The 27,993-nt window shown below is 38.1% G+C and overlaps 1 protein-coding gene across 3 annotated transcripts in view; it reads left to right on the top strand.

The window, feature by feature from the left end:
- The window catches only part of MBP (myelin basic protein), a 166,108-nt gene that overhangs the window by 106,913 nt on the left and 31,202 nt on the right, over positions 1 to 27,993 (top strand). For all 3 annotated transcript variants that reach the window (XM_058178976.1, XM_058178975.1, XM_058178978.1), the window contains exon 4: positions 24,894 to 25,330. In XM_058178976.1, the coding sequence (XP_058034959.1) occupies positions 24,894 to 25,330 (437 nt within the window). The remainder of the gene's footprint in view (positions 1 to 24,893; positions 25,331 to 27,993) is intronic.

The raw sequence follows: 27,993 nt of genomic DNA, 5'->3' as shown, positions 1-27,993 counted from the left end.
CAAGGAAAACCTTGTTCATGATTGTACTGGACTTCTAATAGAAATCAAAGAATTGCATAGCACTTTTAGTACTTCTTCAACAAGGAATTAACAGGAATACCAGCAATGGAGGTTACTTCATAAATGAAAATAGGTTTCTTAAAAATCTATTTTCATCTTAAGCACTTTCCTCTCAAGAACTAATAAAACTGGGAACTGTTAAATTACATTTCTTCTAATTTTCCACCACAACACACACAGTTCAATAATACCATTTTCTTGTATAATATCCCTAGTAACCCCTTTGCAATATTTAGGTAGCAAAACTTTCCAGAAAGTTTCCATAAGAACTATTAGGTGGAATAAACGAGACAAGCAGTTTTGTTTTTGTGGGATCCTTGGTGCTCTCTGAGCTTGCTTGTTTTCTTGCAGATATTTCATTACCTAAACTAGATAATGAATGTAGGAAGTTTGATTAACAAAGATGGTTGGCTCTTGTATTTAATTCAGGCCATATAATTTGTTTCTTTAAAAGATAAACTGATGAGTTCTTGATTATTAACCAAATTCACAAATTGTTGCCTAGAATGCTTACTCCAAATAGCTCTTATGGTCTATATAACAGTGCGCATCGGCACATCCTAAATCTCTACTGAATATAACTGAATTGTTATTTCACTTTACTGTTTTATTTTACTAAATTTGATAGCTGTAAAATGAGGTAAATTTTTAGTTTTGACCTAAAGTTTCACCATTGGGATCCTGTTCACTGGTGCAATTTAGATGAATGCCTCAGGAACAAATTTATATTAAGATTTCCTACCTATTCTAGCTTTGCCGATATTTGTGCATTATGCAATCCATTTATTCTTCCAGCGAAATAGGTGGGCACATATTCTGCAGAATACAAATTGTTACCTTCTGTTATTATTACTATTGAGGAGCACCATGTTTCAAGTGTAATAATGTGGAAGTTATGTTATTACTTGATTGTATTAAATCTGAATATGCTACCCCATAGTTAAAAGTTTCCCATCTCATTGCTCATTTTAGTTAGCATCTGATTCAGCATTTAGCAAAATAATGAGAAAATAAGAAATTAAGTAAGATCCAGTGGTGGGTTGCCCCCAGTTCGGACTGATTCTTGCGAACCGGAAGTAAAACCGGGGGGCAGACCCCGCCCACCGACCTGACATCATCAGGAAGCTTCTGGGCATGTGCAGAAGCTTGTGGGCATGTGCAAAAGCTTCTGCGCATGTACAGAAGCAAGTGTGCGTGTGCTTGCTTCGTGCACGCGCCATCCCAATGCAAACCAGTAGTAAAGGTAAGTAGAACCCATCGCTGGTAAGATCCTCTAGCATCCAAATGTGATTTGGTTCAGAACCCTCTAGATGATATTTTAATATTAATATAATCACCACTGTAAAAAGAAGATCTTGATTTTCTATGAAGAAGGCTTAAAACAAGGAAATTAATTCCAACACTATCTAAGAAGAGAGTGTACAATACATATCAACTTCATGGTGGTTGGTACTCACATTTTCCACATTTTTTTTTTTATTGTTTGGGGAAATTGGGAGAAGTTTTAGAGTCAAACTAAATAAAGTTAGGACTGTAGGGCATTAAGGAATCTATTTCCCCCTTAATATATAAAAATCTCCCTCCTAAAACAGGTTCTGATCCAACCCATTTTCGCAGTGCTGTGTTCCTCCTACCATTCCAGCCCCTAAACCAAAGGAAGCTATGGATTCCTAAACTGCAGAATATAAGTATTATTAGTCCAATTATTCTAAACCCTACAGCAAATTAGGCGAAAGGAATTCAGCTTCTATAATGTATGATGAATATAATCAGCCTTTTTTGACAATTACACTACATGCTATAAGATATAATCGTAACCCAGTGTAGTATTTTCAACTGGCAATTCAGTCGTGGAAGCTATTGAAAACTAAATTCAAATTATATGTTGCAACAGCAAACATAGTTGGGGGTTAATACAACTTTGCTAATACTAGCAAGTTGTATTGCTGTAATTTCATGTTCACTTTTCTGTAGGGTCAGGTTCCTAGCTGTTTTTCCTTTGACAGGAATGTTGTCTTAGGTGGAATGTGTGTTGTTTTTGAAAAAGAAGCTCTATTAGATTTTTATCATCTTCTGCCAATAGACCTTTTATCATGAGTTATTGTGTAGCACAGATACATAATTCAATAACTTGCAGATTCTGAGTGCACCGCATGCTTACGCTGTATAAGACATGATTATTTATTTGTAATATTTATTTCTAAGACGCATGCCTTCCTTTTATAAATATATTCTAGGGCTATAGAAATTAACGCTGCAGGAATTTTTAAAGCAGCAGAATCAACATGACCGATGTGAGAATCTCAGAACTGGTCTCAGAACTGGCATTAAAGGCTCATGTGCTGTGAGATTTGAATATTCAGATTCTGTCTGGTGTGGATTAAGAATTCATAGCAGTCATAGTATAGACTATAGTATGCACTGCACATGGAATTGTCTTTTTACGTAGCCCGGAGACTTCAGTTAATACAAAACTCAGCAACCAACTTGGTCATTCCTAATGAGGAGAGACCTATGTTGAACACACTGCATTAGCTGCCAATGTTTTTTTTTTTTGGGCAAAATGCAAAGTTCTGATTATTACCATGAAAGCTGCACACAGCGTTTAGATCCAGGTCACTTGAGAGAAATCTCTTTCTGTAGAAGTCTCCATGCTCATCTGAGAAGATTTGCTTAGGGTTCCACAACTCTGGTGAACACAGAACATTTGAGTTTTCTCTGTTGCTAACCAGCATTCCTTGCAGAATTAAGGCACTTATTAGCTTGTGCTTAATATGCATTGTTTCTTCTACAGATGTTTTCACTGTTAAATTATTTCTGCCTGTTAATTATTTATTGATAATGTCACTGTCTTGATTTTCAATCTGAGAGCCAGAAATATACCAAGTTCATAAATAAATAAGAGAGAGATGTACATGTAGTGTTTTAGGTAATATGCTCTTCAGCAAAGGTCTCCAACCTTGACAACTTTAAGCCTGGAGGACTTCAACTGGACTTCAGTTGAAGTCCTCCAGGCTTAAAGTTGCCAAGGTTGGAGACCCCTGCTCTTGGGGATTCTGGTAATGATAAATCTTGTGGATAAAAAAGTACTCGTTTCTATTATAATGGCAAACTATTATAATTCTGCATTTACAGAATTGCAGGTCAAACTAGTCGGTATTTCTGATGAAGAAAATTGCTTTGGTTACTTAAATATACAGCGGTTTATGAAAACATTTCACACAAATATTTCCACAAAAGTTAGCGGGTTCCCAAGCAAAATGATAGTCTATTTGTTAGTGTGCATGTGATTATATGTGTGTTGTTAAAATACCTTGTTCACCATATTAACATTTACCATCTTCTACCAACCTCTCAAACATGACTGATTTTGAATCATTTTCTTTTCTGTGAGAAAAATGTTGGCTTTAGCATATAAGAAAATACTTATTTACCCCAGAGGCTTTCTTCATTTAGAAACTAGAGGCAGCCCTTTGTGGGAAAGGAGTTAAGCATGAAAATGTGTTCTGGGATGGAAAGAAAGAGAATGATGAGATAATTCTCCAGGTCTAGATTAAAGTTTGAAATTCCAGAAAGCAAAATGAAGTCCAGTTAAATTGAATCAAAAAGAACATTTGATGGAAGAGTATGTTACTTGAGTAGAAATAGAAAAAAGGTCTAACTAGAAACTGTGTTGAGTTTAATCTTCATTTTCTGTGGATTCAGTCATTTTTATTCTTCACACAATGGAAGGACATGTTGTTTTGCTGTCAATCTGAATCAGTTCTTCAGGCAATCTGTGTTATTTATGTCTTTAAAGCAAATTTTCTTTTATTGGTAGCAGATCAGCATTATCATGTACCCTCACTGAAATCCTTATCCTGTTTTTACTTACATGTGTTCTGTAGGATCTTTTTCTTATTATATAAATTTTAGTTGCTGGAACCGCTGATTGGAATGGCTCTGCAATCTATCTTTGTCAATATTGCTTATTCTGTTTCAATATTTGAAACTAAAAAGAGTTTGCAGGATCCAATCTGGGTCGGTCACCAGGACCAGAGGTTTTGTCGTCTGAGCTTTCAGATTCATGCTGGAGTCCAAAAATTAGTGGTTCTCTTTAGAAAACTTCTCTCTAACAGAATGTGTGCTTTTCTGTGTGTGGTATTTATACTGCCTGTTTTATGTGGCTTTTTAGATGTTGATTGGGTGTGTATTGAGTCATTGGCTGTTATTTGCTTGTGTTGCCCAGACCTCACCTTCTAAGTACTTGATAGACTGATGGTAAATCAGCACTCTTGTTGATTGATGAGGGGTCTGTTTCCCAGGCTTCAATCACTTCCCTGGCTTTTTTTTTTTTTTGGCAAGCTCATCCAACAAACTTAGTAGCTGCAAAATTGAATGTGTATCCTTGTTCGTTAAAGTGTGAGGCTACCAATGAGTTCAAAAAGAGTTTGCTATATCACTGATTTCTATTAATCATGTTCACTATTGTTTATTCCCTGTGAGATTAGTTTTTCTCCTCAGGGGAAAGAAATCAGACACACTATATCGGGGGTCTCCAACCTTGGTCCCTTTAAGACTTGCGGACTTCAACTCCCAGAGTTCCTCAGCCAGCTTTGCTAGCTGAGGCACTCTGAGAGTTGAAGTCCACAAGTCTTAAAGGGACCAAGGTTGGAGACTCCTGCACTATATGGCCCAGTGATGGCCTTATAGCAGTTATTTCATTATTTTGTTTTTACCTTTGTACTTGTCAGTAAGCATGGTGTTGAAGGCCCATTTCTCTCCATATGTAAGCTAATATCAGATAAGGTGCCCCCTAAAGATAAATGGTGATAGTAAGAACTGTAAAGTCACTACTCCATGGGCAAAAGGTAGGATTAGAGATTGAAGAACACAAAGGTTCTGGGAACAAAAATTTGAGATTCCCATCCTTTTTATGTAAACAATTATATAGCCACCCATCATTTAACCAACTCTGACCAGCTCCCAATCAAAAGTTAAAATGCTACATAACATGCAGTGATGGTGTATTTATTGATAGATTGATTTGATTTTTTTCCTGTTTTTATTACTTTATAAGCAACTCGAGATGATAAACATACCTAATACTCCTTCCTCCTCTTATTTTTCCTACTACAACAACTCTGTGAGGTGAGTTGGACTGAGAGAGAATGACTGGCCCAAAATCACCCAGCCAGCTTTCATACCTAAAACGGGACTAGAACTCCCACTCCTAGTTTCTAGGCCACCTCTTAACCATTACACCAGCCTGACTTTCTATACTATGCTCAGTATTTAAACATTGCTTTTGGTGGAAAAGTCTCCATTTGCTCAGAGGTAATATATTGGCAGACTTATAACTCCAGGGGTCAGGCCTGAAGCTCATGATAAATAGGGTAGATGCTAAAAATCCTCCCTCTCTTCCCATTAACCTTTTCCCCCAACACACTGCCCAGCAAGCAGTCCAAGATGAAATAGATTACCCTTGCCATAAGTCCAAGATTAGTTATTGGCTGAGGCTATTCAAACATATGCCAGAGGCTAAGTTTTATTGTTACAAATTGCCCATCCTTGGCCTTTGAGACCAAGCTGTATTTCAATTTTGTCAAAAACAGGAGAAAAAGTGGGAGGAATCTGTTAGACTAGTACTGAACTCTGCTGTAGGTCAGTTGAACTTAAAGACTTCTTAATTGATTGTTTGCTGAACATTAAATGATGTTGCCAAAGACTGAACCCAAGTGGATTATGGCTTTCTGCAGACTGATATGTGGGTGTAATTACATATTGCTGGAGAGAAGACATCCATTGAGGCTCTAACGGAAGGGGAACTTTTTCTGCAGTAGCCCTTAATCTATGGAACACCTTCCCTTCAGAAGATTAGAATGGCCCCAACCCTGTTAGCTTCTGTAAAGATCTAGCTATGTCCCCAAGCCTGGGGTGCTACATATGCCAAGGGCCCCCACTTTCTGGCTATATTGTTACCAGGCCAGAAGCCTTATATGTACTTGAATTAGAAGTTTTAATGTTTTTTAATTGATTTAATGTTTTTATTATTTTTATTGTTTTGAAATATTTTAAGATTTTAATTGTAATATATGTTGAAGGAGATTCTCAGTCATCCAGGTCATAGTTGCCCCAAAGGTGCTTTTTCAAAAGGCAACTGGATTTTGTTGTCTTTGAAGATGAGAAGATGTTTCTCATCCAAGAAACATCTTCCGTTCTGAAGTTGGACAAGAAGTTTCTTGGATGAGAAACGTTCAAGGAGAACAAAGTCCAGTTGCCTTTTGAAAAAGCCTCTTTAGAATTGTAATATATGTTTTTGAATTGTGAACCACCCAGAGTGGTTTGCTAAGATGGGCAGCTATAGAAATCATCTGAATAAATGAATAAATAGAGGAGAGAGACAGAGACTTGATACCAAAGAAAAAAGTAGTGCAAATAAATTTTCACATGTTTATTTTTTTTTTGTTGTTCTCAGTGATAATTGAGCCTTAGCTTTCTGCTATTTTCTAGATAGAATAAGGTTTTGCAAAAACATAAAGCTAAAACAGTCTTCCCAACTCAAGGATTTATCATGGCAGAAATTATAGGCAGTTGTAATCCAGTCATCTGGAAAGAATCCAGCGGAACGTGAAGAGCGGATCTACACCTGCATCACCTACCAAGCTCCAAAGCCCATATTATTTTCTATTCCAGTCATGTTAGTCCCCTTCAGGTTCTCCATCTTGATGTACAGAAAGTCAATATAAGTCAATCCTTGGATGATTCTGCATGGGAAATTCAAATGGCTTGCTTCTGATAGTGCTCCAGCTGTTTCTGAGGTTGACTAAAAAATTTCAATCCAGATTGCAGCGGACTAGCAGTGGGACTAGATTGGTGCTCGATCCAGATTAAAGCTACCTCATATTGGGATTGGTTGTTCCTCCACTTCTTGCTCTTCCCAATAGGCAAGCTTTATTGGCTGACCCCTGTGTGTCTCCTAGTACCCATCCTCTCCTTTTAAAGAATGTGTGTGGGTTTTTTTCAGTAATCCTTTTTTCTGTGTGCTTTTCCAAATGTTTGCACCACGTGGATGCCTTTAGAGTAAAGGTGGTATTCAGCAGGCTCTGACCAGTTCTGGAGAACTGGTAATGGAAATTTTGAGTAGTTCGGAGAATCGGTAAATACCACCTCCGACTGGCCCTGCCCCCATCTATTCTCTACCTCCCAAGTCCCATCTGATCGGGAGGAAATGGGGATTTTGCAGTAACCTTCCCCTGGAGTGGGGAGGGAATGGAGATTTTACAGCATCCTTCCCCTGCCACACCTACCAAGCCACGCCCACCAAGCCATGCCATGCCCACCAAGCCACGCCCACAGAACGATAGTAAAAAAATTTGAATCCCACCACTGCTTTAGACCCCCTTCCCAAATTCTCTCCTTTGACACTAACATAGAGATTATTTTCCCCCTTCATTGTATCATTCTTGCTTCAGTAGTACAAACTTTAAAGAAAAGGGAACACATTGTTCCTTCGTTCCGCTATGGCTCCATAGAAACATTATGGCAAAAGGAATGACGATTCAGCTTTGTTGAAGCCAAGTAGCATGGACAGAAACCTTTTAGCTTTGTTCCAACATGCCTGTGTTGCAATTTAAACATTGAGAAAAAACAAAAAGAAATGGGATTATTGCAGTACAACAGACATGGGATAGGAAAGAAAGGAGAGTGCCCACTGAGATAGATGAAAGCAGATATGGCAGAAGGTGAAGAAGGTGAAGAAAATAGAAGTGGGCTTGATGGTGATTATTTATGAGCATGGTGGGATCAACTGGAAAGAGGAGGGGGGAAAGAAGCTGATAATAGCAGCCAGCATGAAATAGTCTTACTGACAAGCTGCTAGAAAGCAAGGGTTGTGCCAGGCTCTGGAAGTGTCATACACTGAAATAAAGGGTGATAGACCAACAATTTGGAAGAAGTTAAGCTGGGTCATAATGGAAAACAGTACATTTGAAATAGTGGTTCAAAATAATAGTGGGTTGTGCAATTGCAGCTCCCCGGCAGTGGGTGGGTTGTCTGTTCTTATTCTTAAGAAATGTTTGTGGCTCAAACTGGCTATAAGGCAAGGTCACCTGACTTTGTTTCAGTGACTGCCATTCTCAGCTTGAATAGCAAGCCTTCAGTTCTGGTTAACAACCTGCATGCGGTGGAATATTATGAGAGCCAATGTGGTATGGTAGCCAAAGACTATAAGTGAAGATTACTTACTTACGGGACCGCCTACTGCTACCGAATACCTCTCCTCAGGGTGCTGTCGGCTAGGCGGTGCCGTCTGGCGACACCCAGGGGAAGGGCCTTCTCTGTGGGGGCTCCCACCCTCTGGAACAAACTCCCCCCAGGACTTCGTCAACTTCCGGACCTCCGAACCTTCCGTCACAAGCTTAAAACACACTTATTCATCTGCGCAGGACTGGATTAGATTTTAAATTTATACTGGTTTTAAATGGGTTTTATTATTTATATTGCTTTTAATAATTTGGCCATGTAGAATAAGTTTTTTAACTGTTATTTTAGTCTGTATTTATATGTGCTTTGTACTTGCCTGTGAACCGCCCTGAGTCCCCTGGGAGATAGGGCGGTATATAAATGTGATTAAATAAATAAATAAATAAATAAATAAATAAATAAATAAATAAATAAATAAATAAATAAATAAATAAATGAGACCTAGTTTCTAATCTACCCCTAGCCCGAGAAACACTCTGGATGATTTTGAGCCAATTGCTGTTCTTCAGCCCAATTTACCTCTTAGCACTGTTATTAGGGGGACAAATAGAAGGAGAAAGCACTATGTGCATATCCTTGAACTGCTGTACAAAAAGATACGACATCAGTGAAATAAATAATAAGTATAAAATAGCAGTAGGCACCCTCATTAATCCTTTCTTGTAGCTTAGTCAGCCAAAGAACTAGTATCTACAGCAGGTCTGACCGCCATGTTCTAAAAGGCCAAGTCATATTTGTTTTCCTGCTATTAAACAATGTTAAAAGCCACTAATCATCCCAAAATTAATTTATCAATTTAGGAAAATGTATCTCATATATATAAGAAGGCATTATATAAATAAAATTATACGAAATCCTAGAAGAAGGCATATACAAATTGAAGGGACTACCCTATGCAGTTTCTCAATGATAAGCAATCTTATACAGATAGTCTATTTGATACTTCAGAAATTTTGGGAAATTTTTCCTACTGACCTTTGCCATTTATTCAGGGTAGAGTCGAGATGATTAGATGGAGCTAAGCATTTACTGGCCAGATGCCCTTCCTGACACCATGTGGAGTTCATAGTTATTTTTTCTTTGCAATTTTCAGGCTGCCACTAATGGAATTAAAATGTCCATTAACAACTGAAGACACCAGTCTGCCTGACTATATGATAAAATCATGTGGTTACTGTTGAAGAAAGTTAGCAATATTAATTTAACACATTGATCGATAGGGAAAAGAGTTTATTGTTGTTTAACAAATTGTTGTAAGCACCTGAGTGTATTATTTTCTTCTCGGTGAAACCGTTTTTTTCTGCTTAATATTATTCTGTTATATTGAGTCACAGTTATTTAAAATAAATGGCAAAAAGAGGCATTAAAGTTAATAGCATTCACAAGGTTGTTTTTTTTCTCTCCTCAATTGCCGAAACATCAGAAGCTGCATCTTTCTTACCATTCCTATAATTTTGTTCTTGGAAAACCCACATCTTTTTCTGCTTGCCTTTTCTGCACAATGTTATACTGAAGAATACTATACATATTTGAAAAGCTAACTGCCTTTTTTGTTGCAAAATGGGTTTTAAATAGCAGTAACACCCACTAGCTGGTACAAAGCTTCGTACTGTGCATGCAGCTTTTCGCTCCAGAACGTTCAGTCTGAAAAGCTGATATTGTGTTAAGTTCCCATCGATCACTGCTGCTGTTCCACTATATATACCATTAGCCACCATTGTTCTTCATGAAACATGGAGTCACATTTAGGACTCAAGTGCAAAAAAAGAAAAGAATTTAGTGAGGAAAGTACAGATGGATAGGATTCGTGTGATTTCTATCTTGCCTTCAATCTATATAGCATAAAGAGGCATACATAATGTTCCTGATTCTTATTTTCTCATTAAAAACAACCTTTAAGGTAATTTAGGCTAAGAGAGAATATTTGATTCTCTCTTAGCCCCCACGGGATTTCATGCCCAGGACAGAACTAGAACTCACAGTTCCCCAGTTTCTAGCCCAGCAGCACCTTAATAGTTATAACAAACTAGCTATGAAAGTATAGACCACTGCTAGATAGCTCATCCTCCAAGAAGCCCTTTGTATACCTGGAATCATCTTACTCCCAAACTTCAGACCTATCCAGAGGTGGGCATCACATAATGTAACAACCAGTTAGCCCAGAACCAAAAATGTGAGCATGTAGCTTCAACAGGATAGCACCAGGGTGGGTGAGCAGGTCCAGATGTTGGTTGGAACTACCAGTTTTCCTGAACTGGTCTGAATTAGCAGTAACCCATCTCTGGACCTATCCCTATTTCCTTGACCTCCTTTTAGAGCAAACTAAGTACATTTTATAGCCTAAAAGGATGAGCCATTCTTAGTAAGCAAATAGAGACCCTAAGGCCGTGATGGCAAACCTATGGCACCCTTGCCACAGGTGGCATGCAGAGCCATATTGGTGGGCACACAAGCTCAGCTCCAGAACTCATGCGCACGCTGGCCAGCTGATTTTCAGGCCTTCTGGGCCAACCAGAAGTAGGGAAACAAGCTTTTTTTTGCCTCCGGAGGGCCTAGGGAGGGGTGGGAAAGGCCATTTTCGCCCTCCCCAGGCTCCTAGAGAGGCTCTGGAGCCTGGGGAGAGCAAAAAGCGGGCCTACCGGGCCCCTCATGCCATCACGTGCCAAAAGTGGCAGGAGCAGGGGGGGTCACATGCGCATGAATGGGGGGGGACATAGAATTATGGGTGTGGGCACGCACACGACTCCCCCGTGCTCCTCTCGCTTTTGGCACGTGATGGCAAAAAGGTTAGCCATCACTGCCCTAAGGAGATCCTGAAAGGGGAAAGATATACATTGTAATCAGAAAAGGGTTTTCAGTGAAGGAAAGAGAAACTATGAGAGAACACCGCTCAGCTGCAGTTTAATAAGCAGTTTAGTGTTTTTTTTCAACAGAGCTGCGCAGCCCTTCAGATTTACCAACAGATGCTTGGGAGCACATGGGAGAAATATCCTGGCTCTTGAAGCAGGAACAGCACCCATCTTTTGTTGTTGTTGTTGTTATTTGAGGATTGCAGCTGCTTTAAAGAGTTGCAGATAGAGGCAACCCATGTGTTCCTGCCTGCCGTGAAGCCTCTTTTCAGAACTAAATCGGAAGTGCTGCAATCTGATAGCTAAAGCCGATTTTACAATTTCATGTCTGAGACAAGGGTATTTGTAAAACATTCCTTTATGAAGGGATCGACAGTAATCTTTTTAATGTTTATTTTAATTGAATGTAATGATTGGGGGGAGGGGTTATTAACCAAGTGTGTCTCCAGTCTTTATAGCCATGGTTGATTGTGCAGTTGACAAACAAAGGCGTTTTGAAGAGCCAGCAAAGGCCCAGTGCAAATCAGCTTGCCCTTTCCCCCATACAATAGTCAATAGTACCCAGAAGGAGCTGTGTGCTGTGGCACTGTGCTCCTTGTGCTGCAGCCAAAGGAGTATTTGGGGACATGCTGGAAGATATAATAGGAATTCTACAAGGGTCTGCCAAGGGCAATTTTATCTCGGCTGGTTTTATTCCCTTTGACAGGCTCAAGTATTTATTCGGGCTTGAAATCATAAAAGAGACATTTACCATAACATGAGGACAGATATGCAGTTATAAATTATCTCCCCCTTCTCTTTATTTAAGACAGATTTTTCTATGCCCTTGTCAAATGGCAACATTTCCTCTGAACACTGACTTCCTGAAACTGGCTTCCAGGGAAGTTTGCCAATGTTTTTTTTTTCCCCAATTGGCTGATCAGAAATGCCAAACAAATTTCCTTGATGGGGCCATTTCTACATCATTAGCAATCTTCCCAAGCGATACATGGGCGCATGCTGAGTAAATAAACTTGGCCCGGAGCCCCAAAGTACCAAGCAGGTGGCTTGAGTTATATCTGTGTATGGTTTCTGTGATACATATGTGGGGCATATCCAATAGCAAGCTACTTGTGGCATTTGACAATAGCAAAATATATTTCCCCCACGCCTAGCCCTGCAATAATTACTTGCTAATCTGAAAGCAGAGGTTCATCATATTTTTTCCCCCTGCAATTAACAGAATATATGTTCAAAGCAAATGAACATGCAGATTGCTGCACATCTTGCAGGTATCATTTGAAAGGGCTGGCTGAGCCTTGCTTGCCCGGTGATTTTTAACTCCTTTAGGTAGTTTCTTTAGGTAGTAAAACTCCACATGTTGTCAGGAAGGGCTTCCAACCAGTAAACACTCAGCTCTATCCAGTCACACTAACTCTATCCCAAATTAAGGAATTAGAAGGTCATAAAAGGGAGTTTTAGATAGCATCTAAATAGAACTTTACTTTCTGTTGCTGTTCAGTTACCTGTTCTTGTTTTTCTTCCATTCTGTTTTATCCCTTCTCATTCTCTTTCCAGTGCATTTTTCTTTTTTCTCCTTAATCCTCCACTCATCCCAAACTTTTCCTCTACCTCCTCCTCTTCCTCCTCTTCCTGGTTTCTTCTAAAATGAGAATGGGCAATGACAGTGTGGAAAAGCTTGACATAGCAAAGGATTTTTATTTATATTTAGGTATAGATTTCTTTTTCACTCTTCTTTTCTATTATTCCAGACCGGGGAAGAGGTGTCATTTTAAATTCACTCTCATTTTCCTTTTTGATAAATACTGCCTTTGAATAAAAGGGTTGCTGAGAGTTGAATGATACAAAAACAACTGAAAAAGCTCACTGACAATTTGTAAATGTCTAATTTTTCTCTCTCTTTATAAACATGAAAGAATCTAGCTCTTAAAATGACATAAGGATGACCATTTTGAGTATTTATTAAAGCAGAGATGCCAAGTATAAATGAAATAAATGGGTATGTTTTGATAACTAGCTTTCAATCCTTTTAAAGGTTTTTGAAATTCATTTCTTTTTAGTAATTAAAAAGTAAAATTTTAAAGGGTAATGGGTCAAATGAAGGGATAATAGAAGATTCAAATATCTGCATTTTAAAATGATAAATCTTCTGTGTTGGCATTCTCCATGCTGTTGTTGTTAAACACAATGACATCAAACTACCCAATTAAATTATAATTATCCCATTCCTGTGTAACCCAGTTGAGTGACAAGCCAGAAATGAAAAGTTCTGCAGCTTTTCTAGAAGCTATTCAGGCTAAGCATTGATAAACCTCTGGGGAGAATAATTCTTCAGCTGTGTGCAATATGTGAAAAAAAGCCTCTGTGTTCCTTTTATGTGGGGTTCCATAAATTATACATAAAACTCTGAGAAAGTTCTAAGTGTGTATTTGGGGGGGGGGAATAATAGGAGCCAAAGTGCTCTAAGTTTATTCATACTGCATGGTGCACTGAATTTATATTGCTTTTGATGATATGTCTCAGTAACCCTCAGAAACATTAAATTAAAATGTGACATTTTGTTATGTGCTAGGCTAGTTTTAAACCCTCACAGTTGTATTTCTTTTAAAAAAAAATTTTTTAGTTCCAGCTCAGTAAGGCAGATTTAGTATGGAGTCTGCTACCCAATTCCATTTGTTTATCTATGACTTTTTTTCAGGTTTTTTTAATTTAAATTTCCCTTGCTGTTTTGCTTTAATGTTGGCTTTATTTTTATTTACCGGTTCTGTCTGTTCAGATAGATAGGTAATTTTTTTCAGCCCTAGTGATTTTATTGACTATATCTTTGCCTTTTGAAATTCATCCTTATTTATTTAACAATATCCTTCTTCTCTTGAGAACATCCACTTGCAGTAGCTATATAATATGATCTTAGAAGTAGTAAAGGAGAATTTTGGGAATTGTAGGCACAACAAAATGGCTTCTCTGTATGACCTGGTCCTTGGACAGCAAAGGTGACTACTGCGTTTCCCCGAAAATAAGACCCTGTCTTATATTTTTTGAACCCTGAAATAAGCGCTTGGCCTTATTTTGGGGGATGTCTTATTATTTTGGGATGCATGGAGCAAGACGGGGCTCCTCTTGCCGTCTTACCTGATTTCCAGCTCTGTCTCCCTAACCCTGACCAGAGGAAATGACAGGGACCAGCTGCGCATGCATTTAAATATTTTTGGGAAGGGGGCGCTTATTTTTTTTATTTGCATTTATATCCCGCCCTTCTCCGAAGACTCAGGGCGGCTTACATTATGTTAAGCAATAGTCTTCATCCATTTGTATATTATATACAAAGTCAGCTTATTGCCCCCAACAATCTGGGTCCTCATTTTACCTACCTTATAAAGGATGGAAGGCTGAGTCAACCTTGGGCCTGGTGAGACTTGAACTTGCAGTAATTGCAAGCAGCTGTGTTAATAACAGACTGTCTTAGTCTGTTGAGCCACCAGAGGCCCCTTTTAGTGCATGAGCTCAAAAGCCCGATTAGGCTTATTATCTGGGGAGGTCTTATTTTCAGGGAAACACAGTAGCAAGCAACTGGAGCGCATAACATCAGGCATGCCACCAGAAGGCAAAATCACAAAACTACATCTCACTTATTTTTGCCATGTTATGTGGGCAAATTAACTGGAGAAAGCAATTATGTGTGGAATAATTAGCCGTAAAAGGAATTGAGGCCAGACACCACCCAAAACATAGATCAGCTCAAAAAAGTAATGCAAGATTGGAAGACATGGAGATCTGGCCCATAGAATCATCAAGAGTCAACACGACTGAATGGATAACATCATCATCATCATTGTGAGTCCCTGGATTCATTCACAAAAGTTATTGCCTACTGAGAAGCAATAAGGAGATGAGGAACGAGGTTCCAGCGGATGAGGAAGCCCACTGGGCTACCTACAAAGAGTTTCACTTAACTGGTTCACTACAGGTGACTCTACAACTGTGACATTGAATAAACTGAATAGCATTGGCAGAAAGCTGATTTGGAAAGCTCTACCCATGTAATGGTTAGCTACCCATCACTACCCATGTAACTGGTTACATAAATGTCATCTTTGTAAAATTCAACTTTATTGCCATTTAGCAATAGCAATAGCACTTATATACTGCTTCACAGTGCTTTACAGCCCTCTCTAAGCGGTTTACAGAGTTAGCATATTTGTCCCCAACAATATGGATCCTCATTTTACCCACCTCATTTGTTTTATATCTGAGCCTTGAGACACAGTAAGGAGGCAGAGACAATGGTAGGACATCTTTTTCTGTGATTTTTATTACAGTATAGGGTGAAAGAATGATTATGACTGGAAGGTGTTTATTAATGGCAGATGGCTCAAGAACAATTCTAGATTTAATCTATATTTCCCAGTAATGTGGGAAATATCTGGATGTGCTCTGGATATAGTGACAAGGATAATCAGATTTTATCTGTAATAAAGAATGTGACATATGCATTTTCTTAGAGCGATTATCCTATTCACTATAGAGGAGAGTTGAAGTTTCTAGGTGATTTTCAAAGCCTTAAAAAGGATTTGACAAGGAAATGAGTGAGATGGATATCTTCAGTCCACCCTGTTCTATGATGTAGATCAACACAACAGTTGGGAAGGGAATGTTGCATTTGTTTTTTCTTCAAATACCTGGCAGAGCAAGCTATTAATTTATTGTGTATGATGACCTGGTAGAAATACGGGAGTGGACTCTTGGGAGTATCAACCAGTTTAGTACTTTATGTAAAGATTTCTTATTCCAAAATCAGAATAATCAGAATACAGATAGTCCTTGACATAACAACAGTTCACTTAGTGACAGTTCAAAGTTGCAACGTCACTGAAAAAAAGTGAGTTATGACCATTTTTCATGCTCATGACTAGATGGTTTTTGTTTGGTTTTTGTACTTTTAAGTATCTAGAGTAAAATTTTAAAATGAATCTTACAAGGAAATTTATCTTATAGCTATTGATTTTGTAAGCACATTATCCAAGTGTATTTTTTTCTCTTTTTTTATCATAATAGGTAGCAATTGTTTGTTTTGTTATTAAAGTTTAGAAACCACTCAGAATTAATTTTCGAGGAAGAGATTCTGAGTTCATCCTTTTACAGCTGCATTGGCAGCTGGTTCTCACCATACCCTGAAGAATTGAATTGTGACTGTGATGCAGGTAAAAAGGATCTATAGCTTGAGGTTCTCATTTATCAATTTTTTTTATCTTTCAGTAAAAACGGAGTATTGTGAAGCCAGCTATTTCCAGTTTCTGGAAATTCAGCGTGCTTTTACCATGTTCAGATTTCAATCTATGCCTTTTCTTTCCTTTAACAAGACAGTATTCTAACATTCCTTTGGAAGAACGCCTTTGTGCATATGTTTGCGTTGCATACAAGACATTGTTCATTATTTCTTACATTGTCCATTGTATAAGGATTTAAGTGAGGTATCTTTCGTCTGTCATTTTAAATTTAAAGCATCATTACAGTAAATCTACTGATCATAGAGACCATTCCCCCCATACTGCAATATTTGGTCAATTTATAAGAAAACCTGGAAGGTGATTGTAAGCAAATTTAAACATTTTATATGTTAAATTTCTAACACTGCACATTGTTACCGCCTTTAGCTAAGTGGGACAAATAATATAATTCATTAAGTTTATTCTAATATAATTCATTAAATATAATTCATTAAGTATTAATTTTGAATGGTATAACTTATCCCAGAAATGAATTTTGTATTTTCATTTTCCCTCCTAATTATTCTGTATTTCTTTTCTGTTCCTGGTTTCAGTGTTTCCCTCCAAGATCAGATTCTGACCAGGATGTCTGGGTTCCAAGTAACACCCCCAACAAAAGAAAACTCCAAGGCTAGAAGTTCCTCAAAGTTCCATTTTATTAGAGATGTCATATTGGCCCATCTGGGAAAATCTGAATCTGAAAGCTTCTAGGTTTTCCCCACCCAAAAGAAAGTCCCCTGTGCCCACATGTCCATCACCCCAGTCCAATCAATGCACCATCCCAATTGAAGATGCCTCCCAGTTATGCCACTCTAGGTGCAGGCCAAAAGTCCTTGACTCTCAAAGAAAGGAATGTTATTATGGCTAGATATCTCCACCACTCCATGCAATGCCCCCTCTCAGTTTCCCACAGCACTAAATGTGGCAGCCCTGAAGGTCCAAAGAAAAAGACGGCCTCCAGGGCTGACACAAGGATGTTGGATTGTAGCCAAGAATTAAACTATAGCTTCTGTTTCAAAGCCAAATTTGGGGTGTAGTATGTCAATATAAAAAAGCCAATTATACTTCCAAATTCACCACCATGCTGTAACATGAAATATCTATTTATTTTGCCCACATTGTACAAGTAATTCTCGTAACCAATACAAGTAACCAATCAATTAGTGACTGTTCAAAGTTACAAGGGCACTGAAAAAAAGTGACTTACGACCATTTTTCACACCACCATTATAGCATCCCACATGATCAAATGCTTGGCAACTGGCATGTATTTATGACGGTTGCAGTGTCCTGTGGTCCTATGATCACTTTTTGCAAGCTTGTGACAAACAAAGTCAATGGGAAAGCCAGATTCGCTTAACAACCATGTTTCTAACTTAACAACTACAGTGGTTCACTTAACTATGGCAAGAAAAGTTGTAAAATTGGGCAGAACTCACTTAACAAGTGTCTTGCTTAGCAACAGAAATTTTGGGCTCGATTGTGGTCATATGTTGAGAGCTACCTGTACTTTTGAACCTGAGGAAAATATCCTTTGTCAGACCTTAATATATTTCAAGAAGAGAGGGAAAATGAGTGAAACTATGGAACAACTTAATGACAAAAAATGTTAATATTAGCTTTTATTTCATTTGTGATGAACTTCCAAACAGAGCAGTCAGACAAACTCCTAATGTTACCTGTATGTCTGTTTATGTGTAGTGTGTGAGAATGAGTGTATGAGACTACAGATACTCTTTGACTTATGACCATTTGTTCAGCAACCGTTTGAAATTACAAGGGTTCTTAAAAACTGGATTTACAACCCAGACCTGAAATTATGGCTGTTGCAGTGCCCCGTGCAGTCACATGATTAAAATTTGGTTACATGGCAGCCCACCTGCTACAACAGCCCAGAGCCTTCAGTAACCTCAGGCCCCACCCTGAGGCCCTGACTTCATCCCCAGTTTTGGAAGACCTTCTTCTCCAAATCACGGTTTTCATTTCTTCTCCAAATCATGCACCCCTTTCTCATGAGTCTTGGAGAGAACCAGAAGGTTTCCAAAGGAGTCACAAGAATGGGGCATGCAATTTGGAGAAGGAACGGCGCAAGATGCTTGGAGAATGGACCAAGATGACCTCAGAGAGACAGTCTGGCACAGTTAGCTGTTGCCTCACGGAGGCCAGGCACGCCTGTCAGTAGCAGGAGAAAAACAGCAGTAGCACAACCTGTGGAGTGCATAGTGGCGGGGGGACAACTGGTCCTTTCACAATGGTGCTGCAATGGCTGGTCACAATGGGTGGGGGGGCTGAGATGGCATTTATCAGTGACAGAAGTGGCCCTGGGTCAGAAGTAAACGCCTGGGGACAGTGGCAGCTGGCTGAGACTACTGAAGGCCCTGGGTCTCTACTTTAGCTCCAGCCCCAGCACTTCTACTAATGACTGCCACTATACACTACACTGGTGCCAAAAAGGGCATAGATCAGGAATGGGGAGACATAAGGAAACACTGCTGGACCAAGTAAGGCAACTGAGGCTTCCCAGGGTGCAGCAGCTTTACACCACACTGCTGGACTGGGGCAGCTGAGACTTCCACAGGCAGCTATGGCTTTGAGTTGCATTACAGTATATATCTCCCCCAACTCATGCGTGTCTTATGTTGGGCATCCCTGGGCCTTCCACAGCCCCTGCATTTCCTACCCGGGGCTCCCACCGCTTAACAATCCCTGTTCTTGGTTTGTTGTCACTAAGCATGTGATGTCTTGCTTTACTACTGCTTCATTTAACGGTAGAAATTCAGGTCTGAATTGTGGCTGTAAGTTGAGGACTATCTACTGTATATCTCTTGGATGGCTCCAAAATAGATTTTCTGCAGAACTATATTCTTTTCAATTTTCAAAATACGTTTGAAGGTTCCTTTCACATTTTTTAGGCCATGTTATGAGACACCCAACTGGAACAGCAGAAATTCTCAGTTTTCTTCTTCTTTTCTAAATGTGCAAAAAATGAGATATCCATTTTTAAAAATAATTTATTTCTAATGTTAGAAACTTTTTTAACGACTAAAGAAATTTATTAAACTACTTTCCACAACTTATATCCTTGTACCACTTTTAATACTTTGGATGCTTCAGGTCCATATTTTTAAAAGCAATGTTTATTTTAAAGACTTACCATAAATATTAAAATTTAATGCAATAATATATTGCAGTCCTTATTACTACTGCTATTACTATTGTTACTATTTTTATCATTCTTATTTTATTTTTGTGAGGTAGGATTAGAAACAACGCAGCAATTTCTAATTATACATAATGAAAACTATTACAGTAAACTTAAAAAAATATTAATACAGCAATTATAAAAATTAACAGCTGCAAATAATCATATAATAGAACTTTTTAAAAGAAACTACATTCTTCAAAGGAAAAAGAGTGTCTAGCAAATTCTCCAGGCACACTTTTGAAACACCCACCGAAAAAACAAGGTTTTAACATCTTAAAAGGTAAAATTTATATTGAAATAGGAACTGCAGTTAACCTATACAAAATTACTAAGTTGCATCCCCATCCTAAAACCAGTCTTATAAAGAAAGTAACATAATTGACAGGACTCTATTCTTTATTTATATAAATACTTTTCACTATATTTTCCAATTGATCAAATCCATATCTAAATCATAGTATCTGGTTTAAAAAAAATATTATGTCTTCCTATTCTTGTTGGGAAAATGCTTCAAAGTTTCCAGGTAAGTTTACTTCCAAAAAAGTTTCAAGGTCTCATGAAACCCTAAGACATTCAGTGGAATAAAAATGGGAGGCTTAGGAGATAACTCTTTAATTCTGTGTAGCTTACTGTCACAAATTGGATTGTCAGTCAGACAGTTTCTGCCATATGTGAAACTGACAATTTAGATTATTTAATATCAATATCAAAATGAAGTTGCGTTCCTTGGCTGGAGCATATCTTATAGAAGAAGAAAGTTGTATGCTTTCTTCTGAAAAGTAGGAGACAAACTCCTACAGGTAAAGGGTCCTAGAAAATACATATTATCACTGCACTGTTTATGAACTCTGCTATGAAATGCTAGAATTAAATTTTTAAAAACTACATGTTCCAGAAACACAAAAGATTACATTTACTTGAAATCTGTGGGTGTTTTAATAGAACTTCCTTGTTGGAAAGTCTTGGAATCAGAGAGTGTATGTGTGTATTTGTTCAAGGTCTCTGTGGGGTGATATGGATGGCTGCCACATGCTTTTCATACATTCCAAATTACTGCCATAGCAAATCCCACCACCTTTGACCACAGACTTTTGTTTTCGGCTCCTTCTCTCCCTACACCATATTCTAAATAACCAACTTCCAAGCCAAAACTAGTTAGAAAACAAAGATACGTTAAACATTAGGTGTACACTACAGAATCTTGCTTTAGGGCAGTTTTTTCAATCTCATCTCAGCAGGAGTTCATATTTCCCCCACTGTGTGAAAATCTGTGAAGAGCCAGAAGTTCTCTTCCAGATCCTTAAGCCACACTTGACAGATGGTAATTTATTTTTCCTGAATGCTTTTTCATGCCATTTATTTTTGCTTGAATGAATGAAACTTGAAATAGCACCGCAAATAAACGCAAGGGAGGCAGCAGGTACCGATGTCGAAAGCAATTCAAGGGAATGTGTTCTTGTGTTAACATCAGAAATGTATAGTCTCTGTATTCATAGATTGATCTTGGATATAATCGGGGTGGTATTCAGCCGGTTCTATCCAGCTTGGGTGAACCGGTAGCGGTGGCTCCGGCAGGCTCCGCCCATCTGCCCGGGACATCATCTCATGCTCCGTTTTTGACTATCTGTGCATGTGCGCAAGGCCCTGTGCGCACACACTCACATTTGCAATCCGGTAGGGAAGGTAAGTAAATGCCAGCACTGGATATAATCATTGCTCCTACGGACAGACTAATTTTGAATCCAGGAGGAAAATTTAAAACTCATTTTATAAGTTTTATGTAAAAGATCTGGAACATGCCACCCTATACCACTTACAAGGGAACCCCAAGGGAAGAGAGCTGTGTCTCTGTTCTTGCTGGAGAGCCCTCAAGAAGCATCTGATTGGTCACTCTGAAAATAACATGTATTTCAGAGGTGGGTTTCAGCAAGTTCTGACCAATTCTGGAGAACCGGTAGTGGAAAATTTGAGTAGTTCGGAGAACCAGTAAATACCACCTCTGACTGGCCCTGCCCCCATCTATTCTCTGTCTCCTGAGTCCCAGCTGATCGGGAGGCAATGGGGATTTTGAGTAACCTTCCCCTGCCATACCCACCAAGCTATGCCCACCAAGCAACACCCATAGAACCGGTAGTAAAAAAAATTGAAACCCACCTTTGATGTATTTGCCTATTTGTACAGCCCTCCATTTTACAGAGATGATCTTGAATAGAGGAAACATAAGAACTGTTAAGTACAAGAAATAACAATTCAATCCTGAGAAAGAAGAAACTCTACTGTTATTCTGTTTATTATAAGAAGATGAAGAAAGATCAAACTCCGGCAGGCTTTCAAGAGTCTTTTAATATGCGCTATAAAAATAAAATAGACTTCAGGTAGTCCTTGTGCTGCCTGTTCCCTGGCTGGATTTTCTGAAAGATGACAGCAGTTTATAGTACCAATCAATAGAAATACAATTAAAAACCATTTACAATCTAACTAACTAAGGCAGCCTAGGAGCTTCAGAGCTATGGGGAATAAGTATGTTTTGAAGATTGTCTAACACTCAAAGGATTGGAGATTTTTTTTTTAAGTCTGAAGGCAGGATGTTACAAAGAACAGGGTCAACCACTGACGAGGTAAGTCATCTAAAGAAGACTAAAGAAGATCTAAAGACTGAAGTAGGCCTTGGCCTGAGGCAGCAGGGCTGTTCTAATGCTACTATATTAAATTATGTGTATTTCTTCAAATATATTTTTCATGGGAACTGATAGGGATTGTTGATTAACTTATCAGCAACTTCATTAAAATACCTTATCCTATCCTGCATATTCAGAGCTGACCAATTTTGATAGGCATCTGATCCATAGAAAAACTTAAGTTGTATTGCTCTGTTTGAATGTAAATCTATTGAGCTGATGGGCATATGTGGAATTCTGAGATCATGTTGTGGATATTGCCATGCAAAAAAGACTCATGCATCCTCTCGGACAGCAGTCCCCAACCTTTTGGGCACCAAGGACCAGTTCTGGGGGAAGAGGTTTTTCTGGGGTCCAGAGGAGGCATGGTTTCGGTTGCTGCATGTATCCCATGGATGGGGCTTTGCTTATTTATGCAGCCCAGTTTCTGGCATGCTGTGGACCGATGCCAGTCCATGAACTTGGGGTTGGGGGGCCCTTCTCTACAATACCTTGACCACCCAGCTTACTTCATATTTTATCTGGTCATCTGGCCATATTTGCAAACAAAGCATTAGACAAGGTTTGAGCCTACTGTTCTTATTTCATTAGAATATTTCAGAAGAGACTACGTTGGAGGTTAGTACTTTACAGTAAGCTGGCTTCCCGCTTAATTATTAGTTCTTATAAAAAAAGAATCTTTAAAAAGAAGTTGGTGGAACTAACTCCAAGCCTCAAGAGAGGCACCTAAAGGCACGGTGCCAAGGGGTACTTTTGTGTGGTTAGCATCTTCACTGTCCAAAAGTATTTTCCCATCCTAAGTAATGCCAGTTTTTTGTTGCTTCACTGCATAGCAATTCACGACAAGGAAAATATTGGTTGACTGGGTACAGTCCTTTGAATTATGCTACTCATCTCTTGATGATCAGGCAAAACCTTTTGTTTGTACAAAACCTATTTTTAGAATACCATTTTAATTTCATTTGCAAAAGAGAACCTTATATTCTTCAGTAAATGTATCTACAGTTGTACCATGCCATCACATCATGCTATACCATACCAATTATCCTCTCCTATCACAAGGAATAGGAGAATAAAAAAATGTCAGGATATATCTTCTTTACTAAAGAACGGCGTAAGATATTCTTGCTGGGATTGAGAGAAGCTCTTTTTGTGTCACAAATGTCCTCCATTGTCGTCCAGAATTAAATGCATTCACTTACAAAAGCACAACTGTAGTAAAAATATTAGCATGCAGATGCTCTGGTGTTTTGTTAATGCATTTAATTAGACACAATATCTTCATTGTTCTTTTTCTTTCTCTCATATAATGAATGCGTATTATGGTATAGAATTTGGTTAGTGTTAACAAGTAAAATTATATTTTTTTATACAATCTTAATATCTGATTTTTATTTCAGCCTCAAAGTTTCTGTGTAACAAAATGTATGTTTAATTACAAGATATTAACATATCAATTCTAATTTTATACATTTAGAGTCGGCAAAAAAGTGGCTGAAGTTAAGGAAGGTGGCAGAAATATTATTAACGAACATGGCCTTTCGTTCCAAAGCCTTAATTGGGGCCGTCGTGATGAAGCAAAACTAATTTTAATGCCATATTTTGTGCAATTAAAATTGGCAGCTGTTATTGAGTGAAGCATTGCACCTTAAAATATGAGTGACAATCAGAATTTTTAAAAGGCCACTGCTATCTTGATTGGATGTTGTCACTACTGCAAATAGGGCAGCAATCTATCAGTTCCAAATGAGGAACACATTGTGAAATCACAAGGAAATGTTATATTGTACATTTAGAATGTTAATATAATTTATTGCCATAGGCCAGGTGTTAATAACTTGAAATGCTTTCTGCAATGATGAGGGTTCTCACAAATGTTCATCAGTCAGTCAGCCGTTGCTTCTTCATAACAAACTGAAAAGCACATGAAACCATCAGGAAAAAATGGAACATAGGTAAAAGCAACAGAGGCAACCACATGTACCTTATTGTTATTTAAAGAAATGTCAGGTATTCATTTACACCCTATGTTAATATTGGTGGAAATCCATCACATAAGGAAAATCAGTATTTGGGAGACAGACAGGTAGCTTCGTGGGGTTTTTTAAAAGGATAAAGTCTTGAAATGTAATAAAGAAATATATAGTACATTTAAATATGATTCATCTTAAGTTTTAAATTGGGAGTCATTGGCAATTTCTGGTAATAGTTTACCTTAACAATCACTTAAGGAACGTTGTCTTTCTAACGACTGACTTCAAGTGAATAAATAAATACACGTGTAATAAATAAATAAATAAAATCAGCTTGTATGATACATTGCAATTTATAAGTAATAATATATATGTGTGTGTATGTATGTATATATGAATTATATATGTACATATTATATATGCATATATATTAATTATATATATATATATATATTATATATATTTAGGTTCAGTAAAAGGCAGATCTGTTGCAGTTGCATATAATCCATGGTTTTTGTGTGAAGCAGCTAACTCAAGGCAAGGGGAAGAAAGCACCATTGTTCTAACATTCTGTTTTTCACAGGCCTGTATTCATATCTCATCCTTGTTGTTTGCAGGAGAGGCAGATGTGAACCAGAACAATGGGACCTCCACTAAGAGCAGAGCGGTGACAGACTCCAAGGGCACAGCGGATCCAAAGAATGCCTGGAAGGAAGCCAACCCAGCTGACACAACTGGTCGCCCCCATTTGGTCCGCCTCTTTTCCCGAGATGCCCCAGGCAGAGAAGACAACACCTTCAAAGATCGGCCCTCTGAATCAGATGAGCTGCAGACCATTCAGGAAGACAGTGCAGCAGCAGCAGCAGCTTCTGAGAATTCGGATTTGATGGCTTCACAAAAACGCTCCTCTTTCCGGCATGGTTCCAAACTTGCAACTGCAAGTACCATAGACCATGCTAGACATGGATCTCCACGAAGATACAGGGAACCAAGTCTACTTGATTCATTGGGCAGATTCTTTGGCGGTGACAAGCATTATCCAAGGCGGGGCAAGGTGAGCTCAGAGGAAAGGAGAACAGATTAGCAGCAAGAAATAAAGGAGGGTGGGAGAAAAATCACAAGAACTGAATAATCTCCAAAGAGCAAGAATTGGCTTAGCCAAAAAGGATGTTATCTATCAAGTTCTAATACAATGTTGGTTATTAGTCCAATGTTTAAAATAATGTGCTAGAAAATATCCCTACAAAAAAATATAATAACCTTGAGTTGACTAGGAACATTCTCCTGTCCTTAATCTTCTAACTGGATGCCTCAGTTTTGGTTGTTGGGATTTTTCAGAAGTCGGAATCTTTGTTATTCACTTGTTGTAAAACTCACCCTATGTATATTGAGAAAGGTGTTAGTTTTCTGTTGATTTTTCCCCTCTCCTGTCCTGAAACTGCTTGTAGAGTTTCTGAAAGCCTGGAGAAGAATCCTAGAATGTTTGTAATTTGATGCAATACTTTTATGATATCTTTCTATGCAGTGACTTTGGTTTAAAGTGTATTAGTTTAATGTCTGTTTTTTGTTCCTGTGGTCAATTCCATGGCACTAGGCAGCATTTAGAAGACGATTGTAATGCAAAGCAAATGTGAAATCCGGTCAAAGCCTAATATTCTTTTTTCCCCTCAAACATAATGAAAAGTGTGGCAAAATTAGACCATGTCTGTATTAAGTATATTTAACTGCACTTTTGATGAACATCAATTTTGAGGTGGAACATGAGAAATAACTTTTCTTACTTTTGAGTGGGGATGGCAGTAGCAAATATCATGCCCCTATGTAAACAATAGGAATGGGTATCTTAATGAGAATAAAGAGAAAGCAAAACGAAGGTGCTGAGATCCAAGAAAAACATGTGTTTGCCTGTTGTTTCGTCTTTTAATGTTATATATCACTAATATTTTTTCTAAATCATTTCATTTTTAGCTCTTACTTCTAATTGCTATTTAAATTACTTTCTGGTTGGATAGATTCTTTGCAGTGTAGGTAACGATGCTAGAGGGCCAGCAAAGTGTAGAAGTTGTCATTTGTATGGAAAAAGTTCAATCAGTAGCATGTCCTGACCAAACTGGAAGGCATTCCTTAATCTATAGCCCAAACAAGCAATGCCAGTTAGTGTGGACAATGTTGGGTTTGCTAGTGGCTCAGCAGTCTGAGGAGCAGCAAGGCAGTTTCTTATATTGCTGAAGGAAAAGCCATGGTGATGTATCTTATTCCATTCTATATCTTTAGGCAAAAATTTCTCTGCCACTGTATCTCTTTATGTGCTCAGCCATTGATTTCCACAGTGTAGATTTATATCTACTGTCCGTAAGTTAAATTCAATAGTGGTTTTATTGTTGTTGCTTTGCTGTTCTGTTTCAAATCTTATTTGGGGGAAATAGGGAAGCCTTAAGATATTTTAGTGCATCTCAGTTCTAAATACTTCAGCTGGGATCAGAGAGTATGAAACTTAGCACCCTATTGAAGATACAGGTGACTATTTCTACCAGTAATTAGTTACATCGCGGTACTTGGCAGCCAGAACTAGGAGTTTGGGTGCTATAACTCTCTTTTTTAATAGGATGTTGAATTGCTTCATAGTCTAGGTCTTGTAAAGGGGACTCACATTATACATTGGACAGCCTTGAAAAAGGAGAGCAAGAAAGTAGCTGCGAGAACAATCAACTGTAGTTAAAAAATCTCTCCTAAAATTCTTTTTCAGAGGAATTCTGAAACACTGTGTTTCAGTGTTGCCCAGACTGATCAATGGCCCCTATTGTATATGCGGAAATGTTTTGAAGTGGCAAAACTGACTGATATAGCATGCCTGTAAAATTACCTATTTATAATAGATGAAAAGAACATTATGATAATCAGTCAGTCACAATTTTGAGACACCATCGTTCACAAAGTTTCATTTCAAGCACTTAGTGGTAGGGAATTAAATCTGCTTCAAACTGTAGATGGCTCTGTATTGAGCAATAACTGCTGTTTACCTTGTACAGTTGATTTGTATATAGACAAAAACAGTTTTGTATGATATATGGTTGTTTTGCATGGTTGATTCATAGCTCACTGTTGTCAGTTTCCACTGCCTTCATATTGATGCATTTCAATTGTCACAACCTAAAACTCAGTGCCTCAAGGACAGAAACTAAAAAGCTATAAACAGTTCCAAATATTGTCTATCTGGAACTGAACATCTGCTTTTAAATGCTGGACTGTCGGTTTTTGAGACAAAATCATTAACAAATGGCTATGCCATTGTGCAACAGTGTTATTTATTCTCTGAAATAATAATGCTGGTAATGAAAAATTATCCTAGGAATCTATTCCAGGAGAAATTCAATGCTGGAAGTTAATTCAGTAAGTGCTATAAACTTTTGCTAATACTATATGTGCATGTTTATGCTTTTAGGAAAACATAGAATTATTATTATCATCCTAGACTTTCTTGACTTTTGTGAGTGGCAGAGAAGGATTTGTCCATAACTATGTCAGAATAGCAGGAAATACACTGTATCCCGCCTATTAAATGTGTCTAGATATTGTATATAAATAGTTAACACAAACAAGCACTATAAAATTTTGAAAGAATCTGGAAAATGAAATCTTGCTGCATCTTGTATTCAAAGAAAAAAATTTCTGGGCAATCAGAATCACAAGGGAGCAAACTCACCGTCAATCCTGAGA

This window comes from Ahaetulla prasina, chromosome 3 (genome assembly GCF_028640845.1).
Source record: "Ahaetulla prasina isolate Xishuangbanna chromosome 3, ASM2864084v1, whole genome shotgun sequence".
NCBI lineage: Eukaryota > Metazoa > Chordata > Lepidosauria > Squamata > Colubridae > Ahaetulla > Ahaetulla prasina.
The sequence above is the reverse complement of the archived record's forward strand: the minus strand, read 5'-3'. Positions and strand labels throughout refer to the sequence as shown.